Source organism: Plodia interpunctella, chromosome 15, assembly GCF_027563975.2.
Source record: "Plodia interpunctella isolate USDA-ARS_2022_Savannah chromosome 15, ilPloInte3.2, whole genome shotgun sequence".
NCBI lineage: Eukaryota > Metazoa > Arthropoda > Insecta > Lepidoptera > Pyralidae > Plodia > Plodia interpunctella.
The window spans coordinates 6,517,077-6,537,141 of NC_071308.1; the positions used below are offsets into that span (position 1 = coordinate 6,517,077).

Consider the following 20,065-nt stretch of genomic DNA (forward strand, 5'->3'; position numbering starts at 1 on the left):
TCAGTCTGATCTTTGTAGGGCACTCGGGTCTCTTTGTACTTTATCACTCCAGCGGTACTATTTTCCACTCAATGCATCCAAGCATTGCTCGGTGGACATCTCGGAGTGCGTCTGTATGTATTTCACCAATGTTTATGACATATAAATGACACCACTGAAGTTTTTTAAAAAATATTTTTTATTTATTTATATTGAACAGTCATAAAAAACAAATTACACAAATATACAGTTTCTGAAAGATAGACCAAACTGTGCCGATAACTGCTTGAGATGATGACAAAGAAAAAAAGAAAAAAAAAAGACTTATAGTACATGAAAAGTATTGAAGGAAAATATTTGGTCAATTACAAGACTAATGATGAAAAATATTTAATCCAACTAAGATTTATACGACCTACCTGGCTATTATCTTTGGCGCTATAAAGTTGCAACTGTGCAGCAGTTGTGCATGAAACAAGTTAAGCAACAACACGAAGGTTAATCACAAAATCGTCATACCGATCCTAAGTTTCATGTTAAGTAATTTTGAATCGTTTTGACCTTTTTCATGGTGTGGGATTACGAAATGTGTTTGTGAAAAGTGGACCTGTCGATTTTGTTAAGATTATTCCGAAATGTTGGGCGCAGGGACGCCAAGTTTGTTGAATTATCCAGTTAAGTACTTAGTTGGTAAGTACCCTACAAGGTTGTTTTAATTGGGATATATAAATCTGAAAGGCGGTCACTGCGAGTCCTGTCGAATATACGTACTTTGTGGTATAAGACGAAATATTTTAGTTATTAGGACTGATGCTAAATATGTAATTTTTTATTGAATTAACAGTAAAATCGACTGCATTTTAGATAGGTTTATGTGCCGAAGTAGATATAGGTCCCGATTCTCAGGTAATCGTTTTTCTCTCATTTTTGAAACTTATGAATTTACAGAAAATCATTATTGAAAACATCGTACGATAGATTTTTTAATTATAAAATTGCTTTCGAAAATATTTGGAGAGATTATGAAATGATGAGAACCGGACCCGAGAGAAAACATCCAGTGTTAAGATATCTAATATAATAATTTAAGTATATTTTTTACTCACCGACGTCATTAGGCAAATGTGGCTGCTTCTGTATCCAATCTTTGATCGTCACCAGGTCTCGACAGTACTCCAACTCTTGATCAGGCATATTTCTATAAAGAAAAAGAAGTAATGTACTTCTAATTTCAGAGTGATGTCGCTTGTTAAATATTATTAAGTATTATCTGTTTCCCCGCCAGAAGACATTTTCAAAAAATTATATAATAAAGAAATTAAGTGCATACCAAATTTCATGAAAATCGGTTCAGCTAGCTGTGAAAGCATGACCGACAGATAGATACTTAGACTTGCATTAAATATTATTTCGGTATAGATTGACTTCAAAATAATTTTATGCACTGATTCTAGCAATATTTATATCCGAATAAAGGAAACAGACGAGTAAGAAAAATATAAGAAGCGATCGACCGACGATATACGACGGAAATAACATTTGATTAATAAAATAATTCACACATCATGATGATTACTTTATTAATCAAATGTTAAATTTAGCAAGATGTATCTAATGCTTAGTAAACAATCAGAACAGATGAAAAGCAAAATATTTATGTTGTTCAAGGATGGCGTCAAGCACGCTAGACGTGACGTCTTTGTCATTCGTAACGGGCGTTTCGACCGCCGCGGCCGGCGGCCGCGCTTTCGTTACCTACGATTTTTCTAATAAATTACTACCAGATTTTATAAAATAATTACTCTCTACTGGAGTAATTAATTTCATTCATATTTAATTTTAGAAAAGATCCCGACCTTATAAAAATTTACGGTTCGTAATTAAAACGGTGGTGTTCCAGTGTTTAAAACCATTCGCCTGTGATCGAAAGGTCCCAGGTTCGAATCCTACTTGACTGTGCCACATGAGTTCTATACCAATATGACTATATTTAGTAGTTTTCATAGATCACCACTTGCTTTCGATGAAGGAAAACATCGTGAGGAAGTTGTACCTGCACTCTAGTTGATACTACACATACCTACACAACATAATAAACAAAAAAAAATTCTATTCGATTTCGACCACCTCTGTCCTATGCGTGTGTTGTGCCCGACAGGGTCTTCAAATGTACTTTTATATTATATATAACACCATACCAACTTTGTGGATGCAATAGAGTATGGAGTATTCAGTATTAATTGATTACCTAATGCGGAAATGGAAAAGGCAATAGCAAACCTAGAGCCAGGAGAGTCGTCGTGTGGTTTCAATCTACTTAATGACCATATGAGGAATACGACTGTATGGAGGAGATAGAATGACAGCGCGGCCGCGGCGGTCAAAACGCTCGTAAGAATGATCGCTTTATATTGTCTCAAAGCAGTCTGGAATCCCCATTGTTAGATGATTGATATGATTACACTACACTAGGTATATCAATTGTGCAACGTTTAAAACAGTGAAACTGCATGAAGATTATTTCATTGTCGTTGATAAGTTACCTACATACATTAATAAGCATAAACTTCCTTCTAAGTTCTACTATGTTATATGTATATGGGTTATTGGGAGTTAGGGACCATAGGATAACGTTGAACAAAAATAAGTTACCACAATGGGGGGTGAAAGTTTGTATGGAAATCATGCCTGTTACGCTTCCGCGGAGATATTCACGCGGGCGGAGCCACGGGAAAAAGATAGTTTCCGATAATTATTTGATTACAAAGATACCTAATTACGCTGGTTCAAGTTTCAAAGCTGTCTTTTATTTTAATTGCCAAGTCATCAGATGATGACCAAAATTCCCGCAGATAACGATAACTTGTTTGACGTCACTCTCTGGTAACCAATGCGCAAAAAACCCGACCACATTGTGGTCGAAATATTCCGACCTTTTTTCGTCAAATGTAAAAGCGATTTAGTACTACGTAAATATAAAAAGTTCAATGAGAATGTATTTTGATGGAAAATTTCGACAACTTTTGGACCAATCATTAAAATTGAAATCAGGAAAACATCAGCTTGTCAAATAACAACATTTTTAAAAGTATTTTTTGGAGTACCTAATACAAATTGGTAAGTGGATAATTTGAAAAGCTTGGTAAGTTTTATAAAAATCAGTTTCAGAAAAGTAGTAAGTAAATAGATGCATAAGTACTAAAATTAAGAATGAAAGAGATTTTTTGAAGAAAACTGCATTCATATTTATTTGTACAAGGACAGTGAGTATTGATTAACATACATCTTTCAACATTTTGTCAGTTACCGGTTAAGGCTGGTGCTGCTGTTTCGAAGTATTTCGTAAGTTCAGGTAAAAATTTGACCATGAAGTTAAGGTGGATAGCCCTTAGTTAAATATGTTAATAATCAAAATAATTAAGAAGCCGAAACGAAAGCTTGCGTCGTTCACATGATTAATGGTTTATTTATTTGCCAATTAATAAAATTCTCCAAAAATAACAGAAGCCTAAGTTATTGAGGACAGAGTTCATATTATAATTATGGTGACACATAATTACATAAAACACAGGCCAAGTTCGCAGTCTAATACGTGCGTGAGATGTAAATCTACACGTGAGTCCTCGAGCCTGCTTTTAGTTTACATGATTTGAATGTGAATATATCTTTATTATATAAGCGTAATACTCAGCAGTATTACATCAATTTATATACTTACTACCAAGATATAAACAGGCATGCGGTTCGTCTGATGGAAAGTGGCCACCGAAGCCTATGGACGTGTTCTACACCAGGGAAAAGATCGACCACAAAGTAGGCAATACTTTGTGGTCGATCTTTTGCCACAGTGACCTGTAATTACACTGCTTCTTTCACCCTTGAAACCGGAACATGCGGGAGATGAGACTTAGGTACCCATAAGACTCTAGTACCAAGGTCTACCTCTGATAAATTTAGATATACTTGTAAACGTTTCTGATATAAGGACAAACCTAAGAAGTGCTGGCTTGATGTCGTCAAAACTTGATGTCAAATATCTTGTGAATGAAATGGAGGAAAAGGTGAAGTGAAAAAGTAGGCAAGCGTACCCTACATAGGTTCCTACGGTCTACTCGTATGTCAGCGGAACAACTCTCAAATGAGAGAGAGAGAGAGAAACATTTCTGATAGGTATCTAAGAAATAGACATAAATGCAATCATAAATACGTGAGGATGAGAGGTATAGCTACCAAAACCTAATTTTTGTTTATATTTGATTCTTTAAATGTATTTTTTCAAATATTACTTAGGTATAAAGATTGTCTAGCGAGTCGTGGCACAACAAAACCGCGACAAATTTAAAAATAATTTAGTTTTTAACACTGTATATACTACGAAATATAAATTTGATACTTACATTATTTTATTAGATATACATATACTTAGAAGTTTAACGTAAATAATCGTTGACGAAACGAAACGTTTAATCCTTGACGAAATCTCACATTGAGATTTAAAGCATAATTACCTACGTAATGTTTAGGCGTACATTACAACTTTTGCGTACTTTAAAATTTGACAGTAATAAGTGTTTAATGTTTTCAAATCCCAGCACTACTGTAGTTTGTGATCGTGTTTTTGATTTCATCGTCATCTAAGCCTATCTAGAAAGAATTAGGCATAATTTACTACATAATAGTCACGGGAAAAAACGGGAAATAAGAAATTAATAGGCGGACACGGGTAAAGTATCAAAATGTTTTGCGAAAGTTACCTGCTGTTGAAACCCGAGGTTGAAACAATTTCAATGTTGCCATATATAAGATTTTAATAAATACGTTGTGACACGATTCACTATGTCAGACTCTAGCCGCTTTATTTTCTACGGACTTTTTAAAATTGTTGGTAAATAAGCTTACGTCTGTGATCGTTCCGAAATGCCAGTAGTTTGTAGCTTGTGAGAAATTACTATTTAATATAAAAACTGACTGAATAAATGATTTGAATTTGAATTTGTGACCAATATTTATTCGTAAACATTAAATTTGAATATTCGAATAGTCTTCATTAGACTTTCTGGTACACAGCCAGGGCCCTGGATGCAATACCTACGTTACATATTGATTAATTAATAAATTTGTAATTGTAACAGGAATTTGCAATGATTGACTAATTTCCAGTGAACGCCGACACGCAAGCGATCACTTCTACCACTTTCATAATGACTTTGGCTCTATACAATAAAGTATTCAATATGTCACTATTTAACAAAGTCACACGTAAAGAATTCTACGAAACATTACACAGTATAAAACAAAGTCGCTTCCCGCTGTCTGTCCCTACGTATGCTTAGATCTTAACAACTACGTAACGGATTTTGATACGGTTTTTTAAGTGATAGTGATTTAAGATTGACCGTGCTAAGCCGTCCGGGCCACTAATAGGTATATAAATGCAAAAGTTCGTGACTGAGGACGATTGTTACACTTAAATCTATCTACTAACCTAATTTCTATGAAATTTATTACATAGATAATATGGAATAACTCCTAAAAAATGAATACACTCTTACTCACTATAATCTTTATGATTCGCTACTGTGCCTCGTTAAAGGTAGTAATGATTTAAAAGTAAAACAAAAATATTTAAAAAAAATCTCAACGATTGCATGAAACTAAAATGTTTTGACATGAAGTAATTTCCATAAACAAAATATTTAAGGTAGTAATTTATGTATAACATATATGAAACTTTCTTTGCGTTCAATATGCGTCACGTTTCAATGTCATTTTGGGTCGTTTAGGCGAATCTAAAAAGACCTAAGTATTGTATGTGATTTTAATTTTGTCAGTAACAGTGACTGTTTCACAGATTATTTAATAATGTTTTGTTCTTCAATTATTCATCAAAATAATTATTTATTTTGACCTATTACATGAACGCGTTGATGTATTTTCTTAGTTTTTCTTGTTGGGCAAGCTGTTCTTATATTGTAACCTAGAATCAGCACATATGGGGCCGAAGACCAGGGGAGTAGCTAGTTTATAATATCAATTGAAAAATAAAACACTGATGACTTTCTGATGATTTTGTAAGTTAAACTTTTTAAACATTTAATTACCTACTTAATCCATACTTAATGTGAAAGTCTGTCAAAATTTCACAGCTAAACTTCGAGTTTTATGAATTATATAGGAATAGGTATAGATAATGACCCACTGGATATTGTATTGTCATTGTCATTCAAGTATCACTGTACTTGTGTAGCTCGTAAGTAAAAAAATGAGACTAAATAAAACGATTTTACGAAAATCATGACATTTTATTTTTTTTTATTGACATTTCTTTTACAAATTTGGTGTTAAATATTTAATATATCCCTCGAACCACTGTGAGATAGCAGGTATTTTTATCATTCTTTATCCTCATTTAATTTCGCCATACTCGTGTACAAAACTCGAACCATCCGATAAATCATTGTTGATCGATACGCGTGATACGCATAACAATTTGTTTATATGTTTATGCCGCCGGGTCAAGGCTTTTATGTGAGAACTTGTGATTCAAATAATTAGTGTAGGTATCAGTAGACACTAGAGCAAAATGTGCAAAAAAATTGGAACACCTCGTAAATTGCGTTCTATGAAGGCTCTGTGACAAGCGAACCACGTATTGAGCATGTCCATATAGTAGAGGCGCTATTTAAAGCCATCTAAAATCATTCGGTTCAGGTAAATAAAAGAATACTATTGCTAAAAGTATTTCTTACATTTTATACACAAGTTGTAATCCATACTTCTTATATTACAAATGCGAAAGTCTGTCTGTTCCGCTTTCCGGCTAAACCGCTGGACCGATATTGATGAAATTTGGTATGCATATCATTATAGACCCCTGTTCAAACATAGGCTACTTTTTTAGTGAGAATTTGTACGAAAGTCATGTCGGATCCGCATTGATTGTAACGGTATTGTAAGGAGTTGTTGGTTAGCTTCATAAAGTGATAAGACTAAAACTAAGTTTATTTTCATGTAAAAATGATATTAAGTATTTTCTTGTTGTGTTTGTACTTAAATATTTTATAATTTTTTTATTGTCCCGTTTATTTTTCTTTTAATTAAATAAACAAAATCAATAAGTAAGTATGATAAAAACTTTTCAAGATAGGTAAATTATTTTCTTTGAGGTCATTGCACGATGCATTTAAAAATACTCTAAAATACAAATTACTAGGTATACATCTACATACTAATTCGCATTTTTTTAAAAAAAGTTATATTTTTCTGTATAGTGTACCTATTATCAAAATGTTGCACTATTTAATAAAAAATATTAAAGTCGTGATCATCCTCTACTAGATAAATTAAATAATCTGTGTTATCATTATGTAGGTAATCAAAACAAAAATTGGAGGTGTGTACTTACAATTATTGTATGTATTCACTTTTACTTTCAAAAAATTCAACGATAGACACACGATTCGCACCCGTTCGGTTTGAAAAGCGCGCCTCAACTAGCCCGCCTCTGGAAGCAAACTAACGAGGTCTGAATATGGCGGGTCAATGCAGTTTGTCGGACTGCCATTGCACTCAAATAAAACGAAAGTCGTCGCAGAAACTTGTCTTGCTTGTGGCATGTCAATAGTACAAAGTACGTTGTAAGTTGTATACATTGTTAACCGCTTACGAAAAAGAGTGTTCTCATAGGTACTATGGTTCTGCAGGATCGTTTGATATAGGATAGGATAGATTCCAATTTAGAGTTTGTAATAACAACGTATCGTTAAACTTTCTTTATAAATATTTAATAGTCGTAATAATCCAAATAAAATTCTAATGAGTACATAATTTAAATCCCCTTTGTCCTAATCATTCCAAAAAATACCTATTATTATTTCGCCTTTCTATTATATATTACACTATTAGTGGAGTATTAGTTTTTCATGACCAAGCCAAGTTACGCTTCATCTCTGGTGATTCAAGACTGCTCATATGATAAAATTTTAAATAATAAAATCTTAAATTAGCTAAACGCGGTACAAGGAACGGACGCAATCCACCTCAAGTCTTTATTAACTGATAAATGTTATTATACTTTAAATGATTTCTTTAATGATAGACTCGGATAGAATTTAGGGCTAGTGTAGTACATTATAGTTCATTATAGTTTGTTTTGGATTTGTAGTGGATAGCATGCTCCTCTTTATTTAATTATATTTGCATACCTATATTCGGTAAAACGTGTAGGTCTAATTCATTTTGACCATTTGTACTCATGTTTTTGGCAAATAAATGTTTTCTTTCTTTCTTTCTTTCTTTTTCAATCCTGTCTAAATACCTAAACGATTTTGCTTGATAGATTTATTTCAATACAATTATACATAACCCACCAACGACCTAATACTGCGGTCTCAAAATCCGACGGCTTTGCTCGCTCGTGGATTAGGGTCAGAGACTGGACAGACCATCTTACGAAAATTCATCCTTAATTTGGGCTGTATATGCTTAGATCCCTTTGCCTTTCCATATAAACTAAACCATAAAAATATCATCCACAATTGTTAGTGTTTTCTTTTAAAATAAATGCCTACATTAAAGTGTCATACAATATACTGTACCTACTTCAATAAACCATAATTGATTTTTGGCATACACAGAAATACCGCGCATCACTAGGTAGAAATCCATTCGCCAGATGTTCTGACACTACATAACAGCGGGCCCCGCCCCTTTTCTTTTGTTATTCCGCTGGCGAGCGTCAAAGCGAAGGCTGTCAGTTTGCTCGGAAATAAGAACAATATTAAATAATGCCGTATTGTGCAGTGAAGTGGTGTGGTAAGTGTAGCGCAACGTCCAGTTTAACAAAAGATGGAATCACTTTTCACCGGTAAGTCATTATTTTTATATTAAAATTTAATTTGTTAATTTTCCAAACCGTGTTGATTTAGAAACGGTAGGTATTATAGGAACAAAATATATCTAGCTCTTTCTTTCGCACTTAAATCAATATGGCACAAACATATAATTATCTCGCTCTGCCTTGGCACGTGTAGGGTAGTGACGGACACATAAGACATGATAATCGATCGATAATTTGATGCTAATCGATGAATGTCACTGTAGTGTACCCACACGTGTGTATTCGGGTTTTTGCTTTGCGTTGTGTTTGGCAAATCCTTCGTACAACTACATACTTTATACGCAACTAGTGTAAAGTTTTTATAAGTTCCTTAGATTTCGCTACCATCATACCTTAAAATGTGATGATTGCGTGCTAGTGTGCGGATTTGTAACGAATCAAAGGAATTCGCAGCGTGGTTGCGATCATACGTCCATTTTGTCGTCGAATAAGAAATTTGCTGGTGTTGCATGTATATTTACTAAAAATAACTACATTTTCCCCGCCGCTTCACCCGCATGAATTTAGTTTACCTAACAATTTATTTTTTCTTGGGCGTAACCACACGCCACATTTTAGCCTATCTAAAATGTGCCGTGTGGTTCCGCCCAAGAATAGGATTACTCCATTTAATCCCGTTGATGTTATATGAAGCGACTAAGGGACACAAAGCCTTGGCAACTCATAGGGGCAGAACACTTTGTGGGGAACGCGATTGATCATGAGGAATTTCATTTGCTGAAAATCGGTGTCGTTGAGAGAGACCAGGTACATTAATTTTGTCTCATCAAAATATTGATTAAAGTAATATTTCCGCCTTATTTTCTAGGTTTCCAAACTGTCCAAATCTGAAACAACAATGGATAAACGCTACAAAACGAGGTGACAACTGGTTTCCAGGAAAAACACATGTGATTTGTTCTCGTCATTTCACTGACGATTGTTTTCGTCCCACAAGCGGAAATAGGCGATTTTTATTCGATACTGCTGTGCCTACACAGATGTTGCCAAGTTTGGTAATTCGTTTTTATATAACTTTTTGCAATACTACTGATCAGTCACCCTTATTTTCATATTTTTCCATTATTTTATTTTCAGACATCAACTTTGTCATTAACGGAAATTAAAGACGAAAATATATGTACTCTGGACACCCAAACAAGTTCTAGTAATGAGCCAACTAACATATCGTTGTCTGTATGTATCTTGAAGTTTATTATTCCGTGACCTTACTAATCTAAAATTACCATTTTTGTCATCTATGGTAGATAACAAAAATGAATCTAAGTACCTATTTATGTTCCTTTGTCTATTGACAGAAGGGTGATCAAAATGTGCTAGTCTTGGTATCAACTTCTAAGAAGAAGCCTGAAGCTACAATTCAAGACATATGTATAAATCCAAAAAATAGTGAAGAAACACTTTATCATATATCTTCTACATGCAGTACTCCGAGGGAACGGCGACTGTACAGGACAGTTGTTGACCTTTCACTAAAGGTTAAAAAAAAAAATGCCATCCTAAAACGTTTAAGAGACTCGAACCGTCTTTTAAAACGAAAAGTTAATTTGTTGAAGCAACAACTGGGAGAACTAGGAAAAAAAAAATGATTTCACTAGAAAACGCGTCCATTTTAACTACTATTGGTTTTCAAAGTAAAGAAATTGTTAAAAGCCAAGTGAAATAAGTCGCGGTAAATATCCACTAGCCTTAAGGACTTTTGCTCTAACTTTAAATTTTTATTCCACCAAAGCTTATTAATATGTGAGGTCTACTTTTAATACGCCATCCGGCGGTTCAAACGTTAAGTAAATGGTACAAAACAATAGACGGCCGCCCAGGTTTCACAAAAGAGGCATTTGAAGCCATAAAATTGCGATCAAAGTGCGCGAAACTACTTTTTATGGAACCCTTGTATATGAGGAAATGAAAATTCGAAATAGAGTTGTTCCTAGTATACATAGAACGTTTGGATATGTAGATTTTGGGATAGATATTGTTATGTCAATGCGGATTGTAATTACAAGTGCACAGATGCTTTAGCGTTTAGTATTATACGTTTTAATGCAATGTTTAAAGTGCCCATCGTATTTAGTAAATATTGTTACAGCTGACCAAAAATTTAGTACGGCAAGCAATACTAATAAGTAGTGAAATAAATTTTTTGGTATATGCTGTAACTTTTGATGGTTGCCCTACAAACATGAGCATGGAAAAATAAACTTGGCTGTAATTTTGACACGTCTAACTTAAAAACTACATTATATAATGAAATTGGTGAGAAATATTTGATTCTTGTAGGATTTGGTCAAGCGAAAATGTTCTGTTCAAAAACACCATAATAGTAGAATACAAAAAAGTATAATTCATAAAAAATTAATGCCTATTTCTAGTTAAATATGTTTTGTCTCTTTCTATCAATGTCAAATATTGTAAAATGTTATAGGGACAGAACATAATATGAAAATATTTTTTTTTATGAATAACAGCCTAGCTAGCTTTTAAATTTTGAAGATTTGATTCTTTTTCTTATGACAATGTCTACTATTTTTGTCCAACTATTTTTAAGAATGTTAAACAAAACAAATTATCATTTATCTCACAAATATTTATTATAATAAACAATAGTAATAAAGATCAAATAAAAATATAGTCTTTATATTATTTTTTGCAACATTAACCCTCATAAGTATTATTAATTATACGGAGACGTGTCTCTGGCCATAAGAAATTCTCGATTAAATTCATTGTGTTGCCCATCACTAGTAAGTTGTTAAAACCATGTAAATTTTGACGTAGCTGTATTTACCTATTTTTAAAACGACCTTTCTCAGCACCCCGCCAGTCCCCACACACAATTTGGCGCCTGTGTTTTCTTAAAGGAAAGGAACTTCTTGTAGGAAAGCTTTGTCTATAAGATTAAATTTAATTTTATTTTTATGGGAAATCTATTTTTGTTAATGTTATGTCCGAAGAAAAATAACATAATGATATGTCATTGTCAAAGTCAGACTAGACAGTCGGATGGAAAGGATGGTTTTGGTTGGCGAACGATGGAGCCACGAAATAAAAAAAAAAAACTACCTATCTTTTAAATAGGTAGGTAGGTACTAGGTAGAAATTATGCTCTGTGGGAAAGTATACGGAGTTTGAAGAGAAAAAAGTTTTCGTAGGATTGGTACATATTTAAGTTTTGCAACAATAATAATAGGTACTAGGTTAATATGTTTGCTGTAAAATTAAAACCATTGTACCATTTATGCGACAAAGTGATCATCCGCAACCTACGGTCTTCGAGGTTAGGAAACACTGGGAACCCTGGTTTGAACAAAAGGTTAAGGGCTTTCAAACAAGAGGGACTTCGAATAGAAGATGATGATACTGAAGAATTTATTGAACAGTCTGAGGCTGATTTCTATAATGTATGTCCATATGTCTATTTTATTGTATTTTGTTTTGTCTATATTTGTGTCACTTGAAAACTTTGCTTACGAGTATATTATTAACCAGAGTAATTCGGTATTGTTCTTATAATATTTACCACAAAAACTATACTTAATACTTTTAATTCTATTCTAGATTGGCGAAGCTTACAATGAGCATATGAATGAAACATTGATGGGAAAATATGAATTACGCCACAGAATAATCAAAGAGAAGTACTTCAAAGAAAACATGCCGAACCTCCTGACATGGAGTGAGAAGGAACAGATCCGGCACTTGGCAAACACGCAACCTGATGAGTGGACACCAGAAAGGATAGCAGAGAGCTTCCCTGTTACTGTTCCTGTCGTGAAGGTATCAGTAATATTAAAATATTTTTATTTATTTGATGATCTCTGTGGCCCTAGGTTTGATACCAGGCATGAGCAAGTTAATTATTAATAAATTAATAATATACTATCTTACTTATTCAAAGTTGACCTTTTTTCAGAAATTACTGAAATATCCTTGGAAACCAGCCACTGAACAACGTATTGCCAGACATGACACCTCTGTAATGAGAAATTGGAAAGAATTAAAGGAAGGCACATTCACTATACCTGAAGATTTAAGACAACACTTCTTGAAGTTTTCCAATAGAGTAATACCACCTTTGAACAAGAAGTCTATTAAAATAGAGGTAAAACAAAATGAAGACCTTGGAGAGTTCGAGAGCATAGTAAGAAGATGTGCAGCCCAGGAAAAATATACACAAAATAATAATTCTGATGAAATTAAACAAATTGGTAATGAAGATAGTAATGAAAACCATAAAACTGACAAAGCTTTTCTGAAAAAAGACTTCAAAAGAGTAACTTTAGATGAGTTAACAGAAAGAATTAAAAAACGAATTGAAAAAGGCAATAATGTTGACATGCCAGATAAAATAATTTTAGACACTGTAAAGACAAATGTACCAAATTCATATGCTGCAAATTTTAATAAAGAAATAGATTTCTCCACTGAAGATTCCTTTCATAATAAAGTTAGTGAATATAAAGAAAAGAAAGAAAATCCATCAGCTATAATGGATTATCCTGAAAGGATAAGAATTCCAAAGAAAGCTTATAAAAAAGGTGCAACTTACAAAGTTAATGATTGTTTCTATGATCATGATGGCAAGTTTTTGTATAGAGTTTTAGGAATGTAAGTTTATGTAGTAGGTAGTTTATTTAAATAAAAACAATAAATAATGAAGCCTTATATATTTTTTTATTATAAAAATTATATGCAGTTCATTTGACCATAACAAAAATAACAAATGTTTGATGGTAAAATTAACCATGTGTTTTCACAATTTATCCAAAGGATATGCCATGTCTTTTAATAAAATTTTGTGGAACAAGATTCATTATTTTAGAATTGCACAGAAAAATAATTATGAAATTTACAATATTTAGCTTAATTTTAAAGTATATATTACAAAATACATTTGAATGACTATCTCTATTGTACATTTTGATTGGAACAAAAATATGGCTTTTGTGATCACTTTAGGGAGTAAAATAAACTATGATGGCTTTCATATTCGTGTACTACGTATACTAAGGATTGCAAATGCACGTAATAAGAAACACAACTGTATGTGCCATATATATGCCTTTCAAGCAGTGCTATTAAAATACTACATTAATTATAATACTTATAATTCAGTATACCATTTCTTATACTGCATAAAATATATAACTCCATGATTATTCTTCAGTTAAATTAAAATTTGTTTAAATGAACTAAGTTACAATTAATCAATAAATAATTAGGTAAACTTAACAACAAAGCTTTTGATATTTCAAAATATAATGTTAATGGATTAATGGTTAGTATAATGAGTATCATATTTCTTCATTGTCTAGTTACATATTTCATACAGTAATATTTGATAAACAATGAGTTATTTAGTAGTTCAATGAAATAAACTGTCAACTCCAAACACTTCTTCTTGGAGGATTAACTTAGGCTCTGCTACTAAATTATATAAACGACAGTGATTATTGCATGAAATGGTGTAACATTATAAGTTATAAAAATAATGATGGCTTAAAGCCATGAAGTGTAATGTCATTATATCTTAATTATCTCAATTTTATGTTAAGTAATATTAGGAAAATACGATTTCATTACAAAGTCATTACATTGACACATTTTAAATACTTTCCGGTTCAGCAGTCTATATTTATCATCCTAATAGCCAAAATATAATATTACTTATCACTTAACTTGCTAAACATTAGCAAATCATAAAATCAAGACTGCATGTTTGTTTATTTTAACAGCGCAAATTATTTCAAATAAATATTTTCCAACTTTGCATATTACATAATAACATAAATCATTTTATGAGAACTAAATTAGTAATTTAGAATATGCTAAAGGAAATTAAGGAAAATCCTGATATTTGCAATTTATCGCTCCATTCTTTCACTGCAAATTTTAAGTTTGGAGACAAAACAGAAGCTCCTTGTTTCAAAAATCTTATTACTGTTAAAGTATGAACTCCAACCGTGACTATGATGTAATTGAAATGTATGTATGCATGTATACTAGTAATCCAGTCACCATTGCTTACTTGCAACTGAAATATACTTTGAATAAAATATGTCGAAGACATCACTCCTGTCAACACACATAAGCTCTAGCATTCGTTTACGAATTTAACGTGTTACTAAATTAGTCATCACACAACACAAAATCTACAATCTTGAATATTGCCATCGAAGCCTAAAACTATACTATACAACATAATATGTACACTCGTTTCGTAACGAACACAAACCATACATGTAGCTAGCACCCGCGTCCCTAAACTAATGGATATGCAAAATTATTGTTAATGAAATGAATACATTGAATCACATCAGAGGATATTGTGCTGGGACATACTTTAGGCCTTTCTAAACACAATAGCGGAAATCATCGCAGTACATATGTGATTTTGATATTACATATAGAATTCAGTAGGACTAAGATTAACGGTAGATCTATAGGACTCAAAAGCAATATAAATGTATGTAAAAGTTTTTGATATAGAGAAATATATTTCAATTGATTGTTTTAAAAAATTACACTGATCCCGATGAAATGGACGGGCAGAAAATGATTTGTTGCATAATATTTCAGCCGAAATTAGATGGACGGCGGTATTTCGAACAACAACAGACTCGCAAGGAATAAATATTATATTTTACAATTTTTAATTATTATAATATTCATTACTTTTAAACAGATGAGATTGTCATGCCAGCTACACACTATCGCCAAATATTGAACCGATATTGCGTAGTTTGTTAAGCTTTCGTTCACCGCTAAGAAAACCAGCAATGTATACCAAATCTGTCAAAGTTTGGCTAACTGTAAAGTAGGCATCACGGTTTTGCTGAAGTTAAAAACCGACGATATCTGGTTGCCTATATAAATATAGTAATATTGAAATATGAGTACTTTAACTTAGTTTCAAAATTCGCAAACTTACGTAACTTAGTATATTTTCTTTACATAGAATAAATACAGTAATCACAAATTTTATGAAATCTATTCTTATATTCGCGTTATAATATTATTGTTGAATTTTTCTTTAATGAAGTCACTATACTGGATTAATAAATCAAATTATTCATATACTAGGTATTAATATAGGTATTTCATTAAACTTTTCACAAATTCAAGTATCAATTTTAATACAGTTTTGTCTCAGGTCAATATATAATTTGTTCTTATATACCTTTATTACTTTTAAATATGTAATTTGAGAAAATATCTTCAGTTCTCAAAATTGTCTATATTCTTTTATTGTTTGAATTATTACGTTTATCATAAATTTCGGTGTACCATCTGGGCATTGTTTCAAATTGATGCGTCAACAAATTTAAATTGGCCATGTATATTTTACATTCAGTCAAATCTGGACAACTAACAACCATATTCCGTGCAGTGCACTTTCTATTTTCTACAACGTATATAACACTCGCTCTGTTATTATAGCAGTTAAGCTACTTCCGCTATGCTAGGTCATTGGATGGGTGACCAAAAATGTATTATCTCGAGGTCCTCCGTGCTTCGGAAGGCCTGAGCCGTCAAACCCACGAATATGGGATCCAAGTTTGCGTGGTTTGTCATAGCCTGTACTCCTTATCCAACCATGATGAAGGCCAGCAATGAGGACATTAAAATGATGAACTGAGCCGTGACGGATCTCGTGTCATATGTCTGATGATGATAATGATCATTCGTCAGCGGCGACCCTAAACCGCCTGAAATAAAGTCAATGTTGTTCTCGCCCATAGCCGTCATAGCGAGGAATATGGTATCTTGACTAAAATAAATGTTGATGATGATCACTCGTCAGCGGCGACCCTCAGCCGCTTGAAGTAATGTCTGCAGCAGACGGCGGTGGGCGAGGGCGGAAGATCCTGCGGCCGCGTCTCGCGTCCCAGCTGTTCTAGCGCCCGACTGTACTCGCGTTGTAGCGCCACCATGTCTATGTTGTTTTCACCCATGGCCGTCATAGCTAAGAATACGATGTCTCTGAAAAATAAATTGGATGCCATGGGACCACCGGAATATATAATCGTCTGCTGAAAAAATTAATTTACCATTATATACAGGGTTACTGGTATCTAACGCATAACCTTCCAAAGGCGCATAAGGTATATAGAGACTAAAATCTTTTGTCTAAACGTAATAAATAAAAAAAAACCCTTTTTTAGTTTTAATGTGGTTTCTATAAAACGTTAACTCTGTGTTCGATTCCGCTACATAACGCTACTGTATTGTCACTTTTAAATGTCAAATTTTATGTGGTAATTTCTCAAAAAGCTACAAACCACTGTATAACAAACCTGTAGAAAGAGTGATAGCGTTTATTGCCATTAGTGGCTTCGCGCCAAGAGGCCAGTTTGTGGAGAGCGTCGGACAAATCGTTGCTCAGCAAACCGCTTTGCACAGACAATACAACACTGTAAAAAAAAAAAAAATCGTTACAACTTAATGGCGGATTCTAAAGTAATTGTTTTCGGTTATGTCATGGACACGGAAAGAAGAAGAACGTAACTCAGTAGACTATGTTTGTTTTTTTTTTTGAGTAATATGAGACTTGTATTCACATAAACTGTTCATTTATCCGATTTCTTTTTACATTCATTCAACTTAAATTGTTGAATAGGGTACTGTCCCACGTTAACATTCATAAATTGTATGTTAGCGCAGTGCGTATATAAATGCTAATAAACGAAATAGATTGTCATCTACTTGCAGGCTTGTCAGTTTTTGTACATAGAGTAGGTGGTCTCGTGCCGGTAGTTGGCGGAGAATAGTCAGTCGTTGATAAGACTCACGCGTGCGTGGTGGTGGCGTCCTGTTCGTTGAGCAGCAGCGCCCGCAGCGCGCGCGAGCGCGAGTGCTCCGCGCGTCGTCCGCGCCATGCGCGGTGCAGGGCTGTGCCCGCCTCGCCGTGCAGTCGGGGCTGGTCCCAGTTGCATAACACTTTGCAGCCGCCTGGGGGGAATTTCAAAAGATTTTTGGACATGGACCGAATATACATCGTACACATATGTATACGATAGTACGAGATGGCAACGACGGGCGAGGAACAGAAGTGGTTGGAAACAGAAAGGCGTAGCCTTTGCCCAGCAGTGGAACCTGATGGTCACATAAAAAAAATATGGCTCGTAAACAATTGCTACAAGGGACGATGAAAAGAGTAGTGGAGTAACAGTGTGGTACCCAATAGAAAGTCGAAGCGTAGGATAGGCGTATCCGGCAGCTAGATAGATCAACGATGTAAAGGTAATTGCTATCGGATAGCCTAGGGCAGAGAAGATTGGCGTAGACAGAAGGAGGCCTTTGCCCAGTAGTGGGTCATGGATGATGATGATAAAACAACTGCCTTTCCCAATTGTGTTGGGAAAATAAGCCAATAGGGGCTATCGTTTTTGCATTCACTAGTTGGCGCCACCATCGAGCGAAGTTCTGTTACTGAATCGAAAACAATAGTATAGTTTAAAAATAGCACAATAATAAAGTAAAAATGTTCTTTGGAAATTCTCAAGAAGTCATACACAGTATAATAAACATATAGACATGATACAAAAATAATGATATACAAACCGATTTTCTCATGATCCGCCAGAGCGTCGGAGCTGTGGTACTTGGCCTGGTAGTCGGGGCACAACAAGTCTGGGAGGTGGTTTTCTATATTGGCCCGTTCGAGGAACCAAACCAGATTCCAGTACACTATCGGATGAGACTCTACAAACTCCGGCTCAGCGAGGCACGCGTCGCCTTCTCTTCCTAAGAATTGAACATAAATTATACCTGCATTGAAAATATACCTGCACAAGATTTTACTTTCAAAAATGAAATTAAATATAAATGACACAACCGGGAATCGATACGGATATGCCTATTCGGGACAGTGCTTTAAATATTTAATTTTGTCCCTTTCTCATGGGAAATATGGAAATTCCTCCCTCAGAACTAATAAATACCATAACCAAATATTGCAAATATTTGATTACTTTAAGGTTAACTTCATTCGGATTATAATGTTTATAGTGTAAATGACAGTCCACATAGAAATGGAAGTTCGAATAAACATATAATCCCTAACGTTTTGATAACATCTTACTCACCTAATATAGATTCGAATTCTTTCCTCAAAACTAGGGGGTTTAAATAAGGCACACTTAATATTTCTGCTTGTGTTTGACCGGTTCGGATTATCTGAAATAAACAAACATTATATATGCATATATATTATATACGCACAAATTAAATTAGACAAATTCGGACAGTTGGGATAAAAAGCAAGTATTGAGATATAGATTTATTGGCTTCGCAATCAAGTTAGGGCTAGACTTCCGACTTGGTTCCAGTTTAGGGAATTCCAGGTTCTTGCTAACCCAATAGAAACCTATTCTGAAATAAAATCTTTCATTTCAATTGGACTATGACGCTGTAGCTGGCTGACGATTGTACCTGCGCATGCGCAGGGTTGGACGTCTATTTTTTTAGCATACCCCTGTCAAGTTACCTGTTGGCACAGTAACGGCACAGTGTGTCGGCCGCAAGCCGTACACCTCGTGTTGAGGTTGGAGTCGTCGGCGCTCCAGCCCGCCATGATGTCCTCGTCGTACAGGAGGGCCAGGCACTGGTGGCATTGGGAGCAGCTGGACATTTGGACAATGACGCTGTAGTTGGCTGATGAGGGTTCCTGACAGGATAAATATATGTTTTGTTTTTTTAAAAAAATACGGATTTGTCTTATAGTAGGTTTGAAATTAATTTTACATGGGAACATTTTTGTATAAATATTATGACTATTAATTTCTGTTGACGAAATAAAATCCAGCTGAACCTGGCTTTCGATTTTGGCGACTACCGTGTGATGTGTGATTCTTTATCAGTATTAAGATAAATAATTTACTGGCTCCTATTCAGATTACAACGCAGAAGAAAGTTATTAGATATGTTCCTGAAGTGTTATAGTTATAACTACTTACAGGTTGTGTGGGATAAAGGTTATCAGGCAGATGCGACAGTAAGGTGGCGAGCGACCCTCGCTCCATCGCGCACGCCAACTCCGCGTCGCTCGACGCTCGTCTAAACGCGTTACCCGTCGCCCATTCTGTGGACGAATTAATTCATGTTTATTAGCAAATACCTAACAAGGCCGCAAAAACATGCGGGACATAGCGCGAAAGGGCCTAAACCGTCCTCACTAAAAAAAAA

General features: G+C 34.2%; 3 protein-coding genes across 8 annotated transcripts in view; 1 reads left to right on the plus strand and 2 right to left on the minus strand.

Annotated features, from left to right (window-relative positions):
- Positions 1-7,542, minus strand: part of LOC128675749 (alpha-tocopherol transfer protein-like) — a 21,331-nt gene extending 13,789 nt beyond the window's left edge. The window contains exons 1-2 of the mRNA XM_053755400.2: positions 7,385-7,542; positions 1,086-1,177 (exon numbers count right to left, since the gene is read on the minus strand). Coding sequence (XP_053611375.1) covers positions 1,086-1,173 — 88 coding nt within the window. The 5' untranslated portion in view covers positions 1,174-1,177; positions 7,385-7,542. The remainder of the gene's footprint in view (positions 1-1,085; positions 1,178-7,384) is intronic.
- A 3,974-nt stretch (positions 7,543-11,516) lies between these two features.
- Positions 11,517-13,543, plus strand: LOC128675747 (uncharacterized protein). 2 transcript variants are annotated; one of them, XM_064436445.1, is made up of 3 exons: positions 11,517-11,956; positions 12,437-12,655; positions 12,792-13,543. In XM_064436445.1, exons 2-3 carry the CDS (start codon positions 12,461-12,463, stop codon positions 13,488-13,490), a joined length of 894 nt encoding a protein of 297 aa, XP_064292515.1. In that variant the 5' UTR covers positions 11,517-11,956; positions 12,437-12,460; the 3' UTR covers positions 13,491-13,543. The 2 variants fall into 2 exon arrangements, with proteins under 2 accessions (XP_064292515.1, XP_053611365.1); XM_053755390.2 differs by having other exon boundaries at positions 11,528-12,279.
- Positions 13,531-20,065, minus strand: part of Crag (Calmodulin-binding protein related to a Rab3 GDP/GTP exchange protein) — a 28,620-nt gene continuing 22,085 nt past the window's right edge. For all 5 annotated transcript variants that reach the window (XM_053755352.2, XM_053755350.2, XM_053755349.2 and 2 more), the window contains 7 exons: positions 19,837-19,961; positions 19,368-19,547; positions 18,967-19,057; positions 18,443-18,625; positions 17,671-17,830; positions 17,176-17,292; positions 13,531-16,861 (listed from right to left, as the gene is read on the minus strand). In XM_053755352.2, the coding sequence (XP_053611327.1) occupies positions 16,672-16,861; positions 17,176-17,292; positions 17,671-17,830; positions 18,443-18,625; positions 18,967-19,057; positions 19,368-19,547; positions 19,837-19,961 (1,046 nt within the window). In that variant the 3' untranslated portion in view covers positions 13,531-16,671. The remainder of the gene's footprint in view (positions 16,862-17,175; positions 17,293-17,670; positions 17,831-18,442; positions 18,626-18,966; positions 19,058-19,367; positions 19,548-19,836; positions 19,962-20,065) is intronic.

Bases quoted from the DNA above. Each gene is read 5' to 3' on its own strand.
- LOC128675747 (XM_053755390.2), top strand. From the start codon at position 12,082: ATGTTTGCTGTAAAATTAAAACCATTGTACCATTTATGCGACAAAGTG. The intron at 12,280-12,436 runs GTATGTCCATAT...ATTCTATTCTAG, and splicing joins CTGAGGCTGATTTCTATAAT to ATTGGCGAAGCTTACAATGA. The intron at 12,656-12,791 runs GTATCAGTAATA...ACCTTTTTTCAG, and splicing joins TTACTGTTCCTGTCGTGAAG to AAATTACTGAAATATCCTTG.